At 44.0% G+C, this 16,132-nt stretch overlaps 1 protein-coding gene across 1 annotated transcript in view; it reads right to left on the bottom strand.

Annotated features, from left to right (window-relative positions):
- GPR89B (G protein-coupled receptor 89B) overlaps positions 1–16,132 on the bottom strand; it is a 75,411-nt gene that overhangs the window by 40,405 nt on the left and 18,874 nt on the right. The window contains exons 6-8 of the mRNA XM_068266194.1: positions 12,335–12,436; positions 5,316–5,436; positions 4,441–4,521 (exon numbers count right to left, since the gene is read on the bottom strand). Coding sequence (XP_068122295.1) covers positions 4,441–4,521; positions 5,316–5,436; positions 12,335–12,436 — 304 coding nt within the window. The remainder of the gene's footprint in view (positions 1–4,440; positions 4,522–5,315; positions 5,437–12,334; positions 12,437–16,132) is intronic.

The raw sequence follows: 16,132 nt of genomic DNA, 5'->3' as shown, positions 1-16,132 counted from the left end.
GTGTCCAGGCTTCAGCTGTGAATACACTAAACTGTGTGTCCAGGCTTCAGCTTTGTATACGCTAAACTGTGTGTCCAGGCTTCAGCTGTGAATACTAAACTGTGTGTCCAGGCTTCAGCTGTGAATACACAGGGCCGGGCCGAGGCATAGGCTGGAGAGGCTCCAGCCTCAGGGCGCAGTGTAGGAGGGGGCGCACAATTCATTCAGCTGTCATTCCTAATTGTGTTTGAAGCAGAAAGAAATAAGAAAAGGGGATACATGGCAGTGACTGCAAGCCAGATAACTAGATATTAAGGTGTTGGGGAGGTTGTGGGCCCTGTGGCGCCTCTTAGTCTAATAGCAATCAGTGTGTGATGGCTGGGGTGGGAGGGATGGAGGGGCGCACTTTGGTGTCTCAGCCTTGGGTGCTGGAGGACTTTGTCCCAGCTCTGTGAATACACTAAACTGTGTGTCCAGGCTTAAAGAGGAACTTTAATGTAATAAAAAAAAGTGCTTCATTTTTACAATAATTATGTATAAATGATTTAGTCAGTGTTTGCCCATTGTAAAATATTTTAAATCCCTGATTTACATTCTGACATTTATCACATGTTGACATTTTTACTGTTGGCAGGTGATGTAGCTGCTGCATGCTTTTTTGGCAGTTGGAAACAGCTGCAAAAAGCTATTTCCCACAATGCAGCAAGGTTCACAGACAGGAAACTGCCAAGAGTACGTACTTTTCTTGTTTCTTGTGGGAGGGGTTTCACCACAATATCAGCCATACAGCGCCCCCTGATGGTCTGTTTGTGAAAGGAATAGATTTCTCATGTAAAAGGGGGTATCAGCTACTGATTGGGATAAAGTTCAATTCTTGGTCAGAGTTTCTCTTTAAGCTGTGAATACGCAGGTGACCAACAGGAGATCAGGGAGGTTTCAAACGTTTCTACCGACAATAACTTGAAGTGGAGCTCCATATACAGCAAAGTCCCTGTTATCCGGAACTCAGGCAACTGGAAGTCTCAACTAACCTGCGTGCCTGAGGGGATAACGGCCGGGATAAAAGGTGGCGTCTTCTAGCGTTCCTGTAGCTCCTAGCGGCTTTTCAAACGAACTACATGCACTGCTCTCAGCGTGTCATGTGAGTAGACACAGGTCAGGTGACAGGCAGGGAGCTGTACACGGAGGACGCAGGAAAACCCCTAGGAGGAGCTACAGGAAGGTTAGAAGACGCTGCCCGGAAACTCAGTAACCATTTTATGCTGGATGGTGGGGGGTTTGTGGTTTTTTTCGGCGATCCCCGCCGGTGCTGGATACTGGAGACTATGCTCTACTCAGGTTAAACTATATAAAGTGAACCTGTGTCCCAGAGCCTGGACAAGGTCCTCCTGCACCCAAGGCTGAAACACCAAAGTGCGCCACTCCATCCCTCCCACATTGATTGCTAAGAGGCTTCCCATGGCCCCCAACACCTTAATCTCTAGTTATCTGGCTTGCAGCCACTGCCATGTACCCCCTTTTCTTATTTCTCTCTGCTTCAAACACAATAGGGGAATGTTAGCTGAGTGAGTTGTGCACCCCCTTCTACACTGCGCCCTGAGGCTGGAGCCTCTCTCGCCTCTGCCTCGGCCCTGCTGTGTCTGATTTGACACTGATCAGTAAGTACAATGCATCATTTTATACAGCCTTACCATCCCTTCTGCATTCCTCATCTCGGAAGACAAGAATGAAACGCATTGGCACAGGTTCAGACAGAGTCTGCATTTCCTAGTACAGTAGTTTATCCGCATCTGTAATCATAATCCCGCCCCTTCTCTCCTCCTGAACATGATTACACCTCTGAACTAAACTGGTTTGCAGACAGTCGAGTGGGCGGGAACATTAAGCCACACTCACCACTCACACACTTGAATACGAGTGTATAGCCAGGTCAGTGGGTGGTCCATGTCCGATTGCCCCTTGATCTGTCTATGAGCCAGTCTCTGCTATGCAGAGGCTGATGTAGGCCAAGTGGGGTGTGGCTACTGTCACTCGCTGTGCTACTATCCCAAGAAATAAAGGCATCAACTACAATGACATACTCATTCTTCAAATTAACCATTTCAGCCTGCAGGTATTTTTCACCTTATGCATCAGAGCAATTTTCACCTCACATTCATTCGCCAATAACTTTATTACTAATTATAACAATGAATTGATCTATATCTTGTTTTTTCCGCAACCAATTAGGCTTTCTTTGGGTGGTACATTTTGCTAAGAATTATTTTTTTCTAAATGCATTTTCACAGGAATATTAAGAAAAAAAATCATTTCTCAGTTTTCGGCCATTATAGCTTTAAAATAATACATGCTACTATAATTAAGACTTATGTATTTTATTTGCCCACTTGTCCCGGTTACACCATTTAAATTATGTCCCTATCACAATGTATGGCGCCAATATTTTATTTTGGAAATAAAGGTGCATTTTTTCAGTTTTGCGTCCATCACTATTTACAAGTTTATAATTTAAAAAAATGTTCGTAATATACCATCTTCACATGCATATTAAAAAAGTTCAGACCCTTAGGTAACTATTTATGTTTTTTTATTTAATTTTTTTTTTCATTAAAAGTTTTATTTGTGTATTTTTTGGTGTGGGAGGTTAACAGTTAATTTTAAATGTAATGTGTGTTTAGTTAATTAAAAATGTATGTAGTTTTACTATTTGGCCACAAGATGGCCACAGTCAACATTTTTTTTTTTTTTAGTCCTGGAAGCAAACACTCTCGCTTCCAGGAGGCATAAGGAGGATGGGAAACTTTTTTAAATAGAAAGACGACGGCTTGTGATAAGAAGCCGTCAGTCTTTCTACCGGGGACAATGAATCCCATTCATTGATCTCCGGGCTAACGGGGAGCAACACGGGCGCGTGCAGCAGTGCAACAGCAGGTGGCTTAAATGGTTAAAGTATACCTGATGTGACATGATGAGATAACATATTCATAGATGATACTAGCTCTAACAAATTATGTTAAGTCCGTTTCTGTTTTCCAGTACAGGAAGAGTGAAAAAAAAAAACTTGAGTTGTTATCTATGCAAAAGAGCTTCTCTGAGCTGACAGAGTGACTGACTAGTTGAAGCAGTCCCATTTCCTGAAGGACTTAAAAAGCCAAGAAACAGTGAGACAGCTTGAGATAAAGTTTTACTGCCAGAAAGTTTTGCTTGATTTTACAGCTTAAAAGGGTGTGGTTTCTAAACAGTGAATAAGCGTGACCGTACTGCCCAGGACCCCTCATACATGAGCAGAAGTAGTTAGCGGCACAGGTTGTGTAGTCGCACTTGTTTAAAGAGAACCCGAGGTGTGTTTGAAGAATGTGATCTGAATACAGAGGCTGGATCTGCCTATGCAGCCCAGCCTCCGTTGCTATCCCGAACCCCCCTAAGGTCCCCGTGCACTCTGAAATCAGACATAGATCACAGCCGTGCTGTGCGGCTGTGTTTACATCTGTAGTGTCAGTCTCGGCTGCTCCCCCGCCTCCTGCAGAGCTCCGGTCCCTGCCCCCCTCCCTTCCCTCTAATCAGCAGGGAGGGAAGGGATGCAGGCGGGGACTGGAGTTCTGCAGGAGGCGGGGAGAGCAGCAGACTGACACTATAGAGAAAAACACAGCCAGCTCTGACAAGCTGTTTGTCAGCAGCATGGCTGTGATTTATGAGGGATTGCAGAGTGCAGGGGGACCTTAGGGGGGTTTGGGATAGCAACAGAGGCTGGACTGTATAGGCAGATCCAGCCTCACTATGCAGATCACATTGTTCAAACCCACCTCGGGTTCTCTTTAAGGACAGGAGCGTAACTGTGAACTGCCAGAGGGCTCCAGCAGCGGATCCGTGGTCGGGAGCAGATCCCTCTACCAAGATAACTATATGACTTTTGTTTGTTTTTTAAATTACAGGTTTACTTATTTTATTTTATTTTTTTACTTTAAAGTGGGCCTGAACTCTTGCACAGGACATAAGAAAAACAGAGTAATATACCCTCTATATACCTAGAGAGTTTAGCCTGTCTAATTCCCCCTCATCTGTGTCTAATCACAAGTGTAATTTGATCCCTCAGCTGTGTCAGCTGACTGCCACAGCATAGATGCTAATTAGAAAGCACAGGATTTTAACAATTTGTCTGCTTCCATGAAAGCAGGAAGTAGATACAAATCCTGCAATCAATCTGCAATGTATTAGCTTTAACAAAGAAATGTTTTTTCTGTAAATGTTATGATGTTGTTGCTTATCTTTTAGAGCAGAGGGGAAGTTCTGAGTTCAGGTCCATTTTAAAGCATTTGTCTTTATGAGACTTCAGGATATTTTTCATCTATACTCCCAAATAAGACAGAAAAAAACACTTATATTCCTGTGAGTGAAATTGCTGAGCATTAGAAGCTTCCCTGCACTGTGCACTGCTGCCCTCTAGAGGACATTCTACATTACCTCTTTTTCTTGCTGACGATCATGTCCATTGTTTGTAGCAGCCTTCTCTCCAGAGCCTGAATGTCAGCTTCCGTCACATTCCTAAGGGTAAAAACTAAATGTAAAAATGGCAATTTCTTATTATCATACGCCCAGCAGTAATGGAGCCAGGCAGTGTATAGAAATAGCTGGAATGGGATGAAAGGCAAGTGGTACAGGGTGTGCCCCACAATGCAAGCAGGTAACTACGGCACACGGGGCCATTTGGAATACATAGCGTCACCATAGACCACAAAGTAATTTGCAGATATGGTGGCGCCTACTGAGTCCTTTTGGTGCCAGGAGAGCCAAACTCAGGCTTAGTGGAGTTAGGGGCCTGGCGTTCGTAAAATATTTAGCCGAACTTCGGACTGCGGCAGGGGTCACTAAGTACTGTATGAAGAACTGCAGACAACGCCAGAGAACATCGGCAAAACTTAGGATAGTGGCGAAGATTGCATCAGGGGTAAGCAGCTTTCAATCAGCTGTTACAAGCTTCTAGTATTATGCCTGCTACACACGATGCAATTTTCCATCAGATTGACAGAATCAATTATTTCCGACAGGTCCGATCTGATTCCCGATAATTGTTCTGATAGATTTTGTATAGAAGTGATCGGAAGACTAATCAGAAAAAAATATTGGAAATCAAATTGGACCTGGTGGGAATAATCAATGCAACTGTCAATCTGACAGGAAATTGCATGGTGTGTATCAGGCATAGGTAGGGGAGGGTTAATGTTAGGCATAGGGAGGAGGGCGATTACTGTTAGGCGAAGGTGGGTGGTTAGGTGGGGGGTTTAATGTTAGGAATAGGTAGGGGAAGGTTAGTGTGAGAGATACAGTGCTTTACGTACCTCAAAAAGTAGGACATGTAGGTGTAGGGGCAATTCACAGCACCAAATCCAGACAGCAGTGCCATCAGCGTCACCCCGATGACCCCCACTCTGCTGATCAGCTGCTCGATGGACAGGATTCCTGCGAGAGAGGGGAGAGAGGCAGTAACAGCAGCTCACTATAATGTCATGTGATCAGGTCAGCAGCTCACTATAATGTCATGTGATCAGGTCAGCAACTAACTATAATGTCATGTGATCATGTCAGCAGCTCACTATAAGTCATTTGATCAAGTAAAGAGATCACTATAATGTCATGTGATCAGGTCAGCAGCAGCTCACTATAATGTCATGCGATCAGGTCAGCAGAAGCTCACTATAATGTCATGTGATCAGGTCAGCAGAAGCTCAGTATAATGTCATGTGATCAGGTCAGCAGAAGCTCAGTATAATGTCATGTGATCAGGTCAGCAGAAGCTCAGTATAATGCCATGTGATCAGATCAGCAGCTCAGTATAGCTGAAAATTGAATACTTACCTTCAGTAATTTTCTTTTCCCGAATAAACAATGGCGGCATACTAATGGGTATGGGCCACGCCCCCTGACCCCGATAGGACAACGTACTCTTAAAAGAATTCCGCCCCCATCCGTCCCGTCATTCTCGGTAAAAATTAGTCCTCGAATGGACAGGAGGGAGGGAGACGTATGCCGCCATTGTTTATTCGGGAAAGGAAAATTACTGAAGGTAAGTATTCAATTTTCAGCTTTCCCAAATAAACATGGCGGCATACTAATGGGATGTAACAAATCACAAACGAGGGAGGGTATAATGCTGAACACATCACACAATTTATTTACAGTTTAGCAGACATTATCGCTTTGCCAAAACTTAGTGTAGATAATGAAGCAGGATCAACTCTATAATGAGACATAAATGTATTTACAGAGGACCAAGATGCTGCCTTGCATACTGTCTCTAGAGATACTTTTGAGAAGGAGGCCCATGAGGCGGCCATGCCTCTAGTTGAGTGGGCTTTCACTTCCTCGGGTATTGGTAAGCCTTTAATTCGGTAACAGCTCTGGATAGCCTTTACAAGCCAAGCAGACAAGGTCCTTGATGAGACCTTTTTCCCCTTGTTGCAGCCCTGGGAGTTTACCAATAAGTGGTCAGACTGTCTGAAAGAGGAGGTTTTGTCTAGGTAAGCTTTGATACTTCTACCTACATCTAATGGATGTGTGCCCTCATTAAACGGAAAGGTAGGTAGAGTCAATTCCTGATTCACATGAAAACTGGAAGCAACCTTAGGCACATAGTCTAGGACTGGTCTTATTACCACCCGATCAGGGTAGAATTCCAGTAGGTTGTCTGTGCACCCTAAAGACTGTATGTCAGAAACTCGTTTCCCTGACGTTATCGCTATCAGGAAAACCGTTTTTAAAGTGACGTCCTGAATTGAGGCCGACTCCACCGGGTGGAAGGGAGGTGATGAAAGGGCATCTAGTACTAGACACAAGTCCCATTTGGGAAAAAAAGGTTTCCTTGGCGGACGGATCTTTAGCACCGCTTTCACAAATTGCATTACTAAAGGCTTCTGGGCCCACCTTACATTGGTTAACGCTGATAATGCAGATATCTGTACCTTGATCGATGCTAAACTCAGATTTTTTTCTACCCCTGATTGTAGGAAGTCTAATATATTTGATACAGAAGGGGTTAGACCATCAAAGTTATGTACTTTTGCAAAGGCAATAAATTTCTCCCATATTCTTCTATAGGTGACATTAGTTGAGTGCTTCCTGGCCTTGAGCAATGTTTCGGCTACATTTTCTGAACAACCTTGGTCTAAGTAATTTTGCCTCTCAAGTTCCAGGCCGTCAAATGTAATGCCTTCACATTTGGATATAGGAGATTCCCTTGGAACAAAAGATTGTGATGATCGGGCAATTTTATTGGCTCCTCGACACTCAGATCCATTGCTAGGGCAAACCAAGGCCTCCTTGGCCAAAAGGGCAGAATAGTTATGATCGAGCAGCGCTCTCTTGCTAGTCTCTGCAAAAACTTGGGAATCATAGGAAATGGGGGAAAGGCGTAACCTAGGTCGAAGTTCCACTTCTGTGCTAGACAATCTGTTCCTGCTGACGACGGATGCGGGAAACGAGTAAAAAATTTCCGCACCTTGGCATTCTGAGGAGACGCCCATAAATCCACCTGTGGAAGTCCCCACTTCCGGACTAGGCTGTTGTACGACTCTTGATTCAGCTGCCACTCGTGGGGGTCCATGAATGATCTGCTCAGGCGATCTGCCAATACATTCCTGATTCCTGGTAGGTAAGTCGCTGATAGGTTCGTCAGATTTTCCTGTGCCCACTCCATTATTCGCTGGGTTTCGTGGAGAAGAGAGATACTCCTTGTGCCCCCCTGCCTCTTTATATATGTTACCGCTGTGATGTTGTCTATCTTCAAAAGAACAGATTCGTTCCGGATTAGGAAACGGAACGCTTTCAACGCCATAAACGCTGCCTTTAGTTCCAATATGTTTGAGGGCACACCGATCTGGCGAAAACTCCATTTCCCCTGCATGCACATCCCGTTGCAGTGGGCTCCCCACCCAATTATGCTCGCATCCGAGGTTATCACGATGGGAATTGAAGCCTGTATTTGATGACAGTTCATCAGATTCTTCCTGCATAGCCACCAGGCTAGGGATTCCCTCACATCCTGTGGCAAGGAAATTACTTGGTTCAAGTTCCATTTGTTCCATTTTTTCAGAAAAATGAACTGCAGTGGCCGAAGATGCCAGTGGGCCCACTTTACCATAGGGATCACTGCCGACATGGAACCTAGCAAACTCATGCAACTTCTTGCTGATATTTGTCGACACTGGAGGAGTGTTGCTACTTTCCTCTGAATCATCACTACTTTTTGCTCTGGAAGACAGACTTTGTTCAAATTTGTTACAAACCTGGCTCCCAGAAAGATCATATCTTGGGATGGCTTGAGCTGACTCTTGTTGTGGTTTATTAACCAGCCGAGGTTTCTCAATGTAGATAGGAGCTGATCTTGATGTTGCAACAACTGGTCTTTGTTTTGATGCAGAATTAGTATATCGTCCAGGTAATGGAAGGTTCGAATACCTGCAGTCCTCAATAATGCTATCACAGGCAGTAATATTTTTGTGAAAGTCCTTGGCGCTGTTGATATTCCAAAAGGCAGTGCTCGAAACTGAAAGTGATTGCCCTGAACGGAGAAACGTAGGAACTTTTGATAGTCTTTGTGAATGGGTACATGCAGATATGCATCTGCCAAGTCCACAGAAGTCATCCAATCGTACTCCCTTATCATTGGTATAATGGACTGGAGTGACTCCATTTTGAAATGGCTCGTTTTTATATGACGGTTTAAGAACTTCAGGTCTAGGACTGGCCTCCAGCTTCCGCTTGCCTTTGGTACTAAGAATAGCTGTGAATAGATTCCTGCGAAGCGCTGATTTACCGGAACCTCGGTGATTGCCTTTGCTTTTAGAAGTGTCTCCACATAGTCCAATAGGGTTTGACGCTTTAGTTTGCTTTGCGGGATTTTTGTGGAGATATAACGAGCTTTTGGAAGAGTTGACAGAAATCTCCATTTGTGTCCGTTCTTTACTGTATTTAGCACCCACGACTCTTGTATTTTCTCCACCCAGGACTCTGTAAAGAGACTTAGTCTGGCCCCCACTGGAGAATCCTGGATGGACGTCATCTCAAAAGGACTTCTGGCCTTGTTGTGAGGTGGAGGTGGTCTTTCCCTTGTTCTTCAGAAACGAGGATTGGGTGCCCCTCCAGTTTCTATTGAACTGTTTTCCAGGCCTGTAGGACCTAGCTTGCTGAAATCTATTTTGGAAGAAACGTTTAGAATTTTGTTGCTTAAACTCCTTTTGTTTTCTGTCCTGTGGGATGAGACCTGTTTTGCCCCCTGTCACCATAGTAATTGCTTTGTCCATTACTGGACCGAACAAATGAGTGCCATCATAAGGAATTTTACACCAATTGTTCCGTGACGCTGGGTCGGCAGACCAAGGCTTCAGCCACAGCGCCCTCTTTGCCGTCACACAGTGTAGCATAGATCTTGCTGAGGAGCGTATGGTATCTATTGCTGCTTCTCCAACAAAATCTCCCGCCAGCTTAAGTTCATCAAGGGCTTTTATAATTTCTTGCCTATCCGTGTCATTATTCAGAGCGGTTTCCACGTTTTCTACCCAGACCTTAATGGCCTTGGCCAAAGAAGTAAGGGCGACTGCTGGTCTACATGCACTCCCCGCTGCCAAAAAGGCTTTCCTTATGTCAATATCAATTTTTCTATCTAGAGGATCTTTAAACAATATGGCATTTTCCATTGGTAAAGTGACATGCTTCGCTAGCCTTGTAATAGATGCATCTATTATAGGCGCCACATCCAATAGTTTCGCATCCTCTTCTTTTAGAGGATATAACTTAGAAAATCTATTTGTTAAAGCTTGCTTATGGTCAACCTTGGCCCATTCTTTCAGTATAATGTCTTTGATGACTTTCATAAAGGGAAAAGCCTTTTGTTGTGACTGCAAATGTGGATAATATTTATCTGGTTGCTCAGTTGAGTCACCCTCGTCCTGCCAATCAATCGCAGATTTAATTGCAGATAGGAAGGCTGGCACCAAGGCGAAATCAAAGCCAAGAGGAGGTAAGTCCCCCTGAGTACCAGATTCCTCCATTTGCGGTTGAGCGGCAGAGGGTGGAATTGACTGAGAGGCAGACAGCTTTTGAAAAGTCTCTTGCACGGCCTGCTGGATATAAGACAAAACTTCCTGATTTTCAGTATCTTTGTCTCTAGCAGCCTCAGAAAGACAAGTTTGACACAATTTTTTATCCGGCAGAGACGGCTGAGTGCAAGACCAACATATATTCAGAGCAGGTTCCTTGTGACTTGTCAACAATTCACAATCTGAAGAATGAGACCTGGATCTATATTGTCTTTTCGGAGACCTATTTGCATAGTATCTCTGAGGAGAGAATCGATCCCAGTCATATCTGTCCCCAGGAGAAGCTCTTCTTGATGAACGTCTATATTGATAATCATAATCATTACGCCTCCTAGGAGACCTATATCTGTAAGATTCATAATAAGGCATTGATGCTGTATAATCTGGAGACCGTCTCCTCTGATCATAAGGCCTCCATGAAACATCAGGTCTGTCCACATATAGTCTTTGCGGAGATTTCCTCCTTGCGGAGACAGATCTACTTGATCTGCGGAAATCCTCACGGGACTGTGGTGCATCTTTTGTTGACCCCGACCGGTTGCTCTTAGTAACCAGAAGTCCATCTTCTCTCTCATGCGGACTGTGAAAACACAAAGAAAATATAGTGTTTTCACTAAAAAAGAATCCGCATATAAAAGACAAAGTAAGAGAAAAGAGCACTCTTTTTAAAATACCAGCACCGGTGCACCCCCTTATAAAACAATACACCCTGTGAACCACCAGAGTGATAGGATGCATTTAGCATCCTTTACCTGGATTTTCCAGCGGAGGCCCCCTGCGCAGAGTCATCCATTTCCCCTTTAAAAGAAGTATTTAACCTCATAAGCCTCCTGTACTGCTGCCACATAAATATGCACAATCATAACAAATATGCTCTTTCAGACCTGAATCCGATGAGGTGTAGGTCACAAGAGCGTCCGTCATCCAGCCTTACTTCTAGAGGGGAAGCAGCGTTCAGCAGTTTAGCCAAACAGCCAGCTCCCACGCCTCCTGTAGTGTTCGGCGTCCTCTTCCCCTCTGCTTCCTGGATATAGGACGTCATGCGTGATGCAGCCAATCAGATGCCTGGTTGAAGTCTCGCGAGATTTGGCAGCAACTTTTCTATTGGGTGGCAGCCATGTTTGAAGAGGGCTTTAGGGGAAAGGACCTCCGCATGCAAGCAGACGGCTGAAGTCCTACTTGGGACAACTATGCCGCCGAGACACGGGAGAGGCTGAACCCGTGTAAGGGGGAAAGAAAGAGGAAAAAGAAAAACCAAAAAATGGACCCAGGTAAAAAAAAAAAAGATAAGGTCCTAAACAGAGTACCTGTCCATCGAGGACAGAAAAAGAGAATGACGGGACGGATGGGGGCGGAATTCTTTTAAGAGTACGTTGTCCTATCGGGGTCAGGGGGCGTGGCCCATACCCATTAGTATGCCGCCATGTTTATTTGGGAAAATGTCATGTGATCAGGTCAGCAGCTCAGTATAATGTCATGTGATCAGGTCAGCAGCTCAGTATAATGTCATGTGATCAGGTCAGCAGCTCAGTATAATGTCATGTGATCAGGCCAGCAGCTCAGTATAATGTCATGTGATCAGGTCAGCAGCTCAGTATAATGTCATGTGATTAGGTCAGCAGCTCAGTATAATGTCATGTGATCAGGTCAGCAACTCGCTATAATGTCATGTGATCACATGCCTTACTTAGCACTATTCCAGAATTATACCGCACATCACAGATTACACACCAATAATGTTGCAACGTTACAGCACTGGGCGCATGCAGTACACTCACAGGGAATATCTATTCTACAATCTAGATCGTTATGTTTGTCTAACAATAATTCTTCATGCACCTGTCCTATTTTAGGAATATAAAACATTTTTTACATTTTTTTTTTGCTATTTATCCAGGTGTATTGTAGAAACTAGATTTTTTTAAGGTGTTTTGTTCGATTGGGAAAAGATTAAATCAGGGCTGTGGAGTCCATACATAAATCATCTGACTCCCCAGCTTATGAAACCATCGACTCCGACTCAAGGTACCCAAAATTGCTCCGACTCCACAGCCCTTACTAGGGCATGAAGTGGGTACAAAAATCACCCAAATCCGACTCCTCAGTTTATGAAACCACACATGCAGTGTAAATATCGTAGTCTAGGGAAAATTTAGGGGAAGCCAATTAACTTCTCTGTATGTTTTTGGGATGTGAGAGGAGACCGGAGTGCCCGGTTGATGGGCCAGTGTGTTTTCCTTCCAGCAGATGAGGTGAGAACGTACCGTGCTTTGGGCTGAGGATGGGGAAGGGGTCTCCCAGCTTCCAGAAGAAATACATGAACGTCAGCCATAAGATGCAGGCGAAGAGCAGCCTCTGGCGGTGCACTGCAGACAGGGAGAGGAAGGGTTAAATGACAGGCACGCCACACATCACATCTCAGCTGCCGTACATATCAAGTACATAAGAAAATTGTCTTTAGTTTTGAATGATAAAAGGAAAAGAAATAAAATGGTAATATAATGAAGCTCAGCACTATACAGTCTAATGGTGCCCACACACAGTACAATAAAAACTTTCCATTTCTCCGTTTATTGGACCAAAACGATCAAATCGAATAAAAGTTGAAAATACTTTTTTTTCCTTTTTTTTATTTGCTCAAGAAAAACAAATGATTATCCAGTTTTTTTTCCAATAAAAATCTGATCAGACATGTTGGAAAGATATTTATATTTGTTAATTTTGATCAATGCGATTCTTGGATCTAATGGGTTAACCGAAATGAAATGATCTAATTGAAAAAAAAGAAAAAAAAATGTACCATGTATGAGCATGAGCACCATAAGGCTGGTCTTACATGGCACAATTTTGTTCATCCAATTTACCATTTCTATGTAATAGAAGGGAACTGCCTAAATTATCCTTTCAGTATATTCACTTAATTTACCCTTATACTACATAGAAATGGTAAGATTGGATGAAAAAAATTGTACCAAGTAATGGGCACCAGAACACTTATTTTTTGCATTGCAATGCTCTTGTCGTATCACAGTGCAAAAAATGTCAATGGTGACCCAGCAGCAGAGTGTGCAGACAAGTCATATGCATAGCCCTGCCTCCTGTTCAGTGGCTCCCAGCTGGGCAGGAAGTACATCACTGGGGTCCCTGTCGGTCTGCGGATACGCGCAGCACGCGCTCCGCCATTTACACTGTCGCCCATAGACTTGCATTACATCAGGTTCTGTGCATTAAGTGCAGTGCTTGCAGGAAAGCGCTGCAGCTCTTCTTTTGGCTCAGATACTTTTGGCGCACCGCAACAGACCGAAACAAGTGTGAAAGTGCCATAGACTTAAATTGCTTCTGCAGCTCCCTGAGATAAAAATGGATAGAGCAACACAGGTTTCACCTGCAAGTGTAAAAGGGGCCTGGCACTTACGCTAGATAAAAGTAGATCATTCATTGTAAAACAGCCCAACAGAGTGTAAAGATACAAATACAAACGATGATTCTCAGGCACAACATATGATCTACCCTGTTGGAGTCATTCGGGTGATCATCGTAATCCACGCAACACTATGTGTAGAAGTATCGTTATATGTGTTCATTGGGAATCGTTTGTATGCAACACCTTTTGTCGGGTGTGTTTACTTAAAGGGAACGTCCGGCAAAAAAAAAAAGGTTCCCTTACCTGGGGCTTCTACCTGCCCCATGCAGCCATCCTGTGCCCTCGTAGTCACTCACTGCTTCTCCGGTCCCCCGCCGCCAGCTAGTTTTGTTTTTGCCGACCTGCCGACCCCGAGGTCGGCAAAAACGAAACTAGCTGGCGGCGGAAGACTAGAGCAGCAGTGAGTGTGACTACGAGGGCACAGGATGGCTGCATGGGGCAGGTAGAAGCCACAGGTAAGTGAAATTCATTTGGTTTGTTTTTTTGCCTGACGATTCCTCTAATTTGAAAAAAAAAATCCATGTAGAGTGTACCTAGCACCTGTTTTGCCTGTAACCAGGGCCGGATTTACAACTCAGAGGCCTGTAGGAACAGACGTTCTGGCGCCCTGAACTCCGACCCTGAACACAGGCGACACCCCAAGTAAAATATTCTGAACTCTAATCCCTGCCTTATGTCACTGTCCTTAGAATATTACTCTATAATCTCGGTCTCATATCATCCTTAGTGACAGGAGACAAGGATTAGGGTGTAAGTGCCTGAGGTAAGGGATATGAGGCAGAGATTAGACTGTAAGCTCCTGAGGTAAGTGATGTAAGGAGGAGGAGCCACCTCTCCCACATAAGGCGCCTGTAGGCACGTGCCTACAGTGCCCTATGGAAAATCCGGCCCTGCCTGTAACTGCTGCTTTCCATCCCAGAAGCCCCTGATGTCTGAATCAGACCAGGGCACCATTTAATAGATCACATTCAGGCAGAAATTGGAGGCCATGCAGGAGTGATTAGGCTGAAAATTAGCAATCTGATGAACACGTTATAAGCACAGTGATCTGACAACGAATGTTCATTCTGCAAACATAACAGCACTTTTCACTCATCTCAATTAGCCGATTTACTTACTTGATAACTTGATTATTACATAGACATAGCATGGTAGAGTCTCCACTACAAAGTCACTTGGGTGCCACAGTAATTAAGCAAGCCATACACTATTCAATTATCACTCCATTTTTTTGTTTTTGATTAAACCAAGACGATTTTTTTCCTTGTTATTCTTTTTAAAATGCATACAAAATAAAATAATTATTAGAAAAAAGTACCACCCAAAGAAAGCATAATTTGTGGCAAAAAACAGAATGTATCGATCATTTCAGTGTGCTAAGTAATGCTTATGTTATTGGTGAATGAATGCGAAGAGTGGAATGTGAAAATTGCTCTGGTTTTTAAAACTGTAGTTGGGAAGTGGTTATTAATGAAAACAAAATAGAGTGTTAATTGAGTAGTGTATGGTCAGGACCTGAGCACACTTGTGCTGCTGTGCCTTTTTCAGCATTGTGTTTCATTGACAGGGATGCTCATCACGGATTAATCACGAGTTACCATGGTGGTTACTAGTCATTCAAATTAGCTCTAATTGCCGCAGCTGAGCGGGTAGATGCGGCGGGGTTAATTACCCCTAATGCCGCTCTCCGCCCAGCGTTTCAACGAGCTTGCAAGCGTCCTAATGGACGCGTTGCAAGCCTCGCTATGGAGCACTTCTTCCTTCTGGCTTGAAGTAGGAAGTGCGCCATAGCGAGGCTTGCAGCGCATCCAATAGACGCTTGAAAGCTCATTGAAACGCTGGGAGGAGAGCGGCATTATGGGTAGTTAACCCAGCCGCATCTACCCGCTCAGCTGCGGCAATTAAAGCTCATTTGAATGAGCATGCCTGATCATTGAAGTGTTGCTGAGAAATGCACAGAGGTGTGCAAGTGTGCTCAGGCCCATATGCCTGGTATATATACACCACGCAATTTTCCCGTCAGATCAATGTGAAAGTTCCCATTGTTCGATAATTACCAATATGGTCGATCTGCTTCCAATCAAGAAAAGGATCGATTTTGAGATCTGTACTGTACAAAATCGATCCGTTTCTTGATCAGAAGCAGATCAGACATGTTGGAAAGTATCGAATGGGAAATTTTCAGTTGATCTGACTGGTACACATTGGGTTCCATTCACAATACCATGTTCGGTAAAGAGATTTGTAGCAAAAAAATAACCGACAGCAGTAATTGCGATTTTTTTCTATCCACATTCAAAAAAATATTTCCGAGTGCGAGTAAAGGTTGGTAAATAAGTGCGGTAACAGGGTGGTAATAGTGATAAAACAAAGTAGTTAAACGTTCCTTAACCACTTGCCGACCGCACACTCATACCGTGCGGCGGCAAAGTGGTAGCTGGAGGACCAGCGACGCACATCAGACACAAAGTCCAGAAAACACATCTCGAAGTTCTCTAGACTACATGGGATTGGATGTGAAGCGAAAAATAGCACCAGGTACTTACAGGTGATAAGAAAAAAAAAAACCCGGTAATTAGAGAGGAACTATAACCAAGGATTGATCTTCATCCCAATCAGTAGCTGATACCCCCTTTCC

Source organism: Hyperolius riggenbachi, chromosome 2 (genome assembly GCF_040937935.1).
Source record: "Hyperolius riggenbachi isolate aHypRig1 chromosome 2, aHypRig1.pri, whole genome shotgun sequence".
NCBI lineage: Eukaryota > Metazoa > Chordata > Amphibia > Anura > Hyperoliidae > Hyperolius > Hyperolius riggenbachi.
Note: the sequence above shows the minus strand (reverse complement) of the source record. Positions and strands in the feature narration are given on the sequence as shown.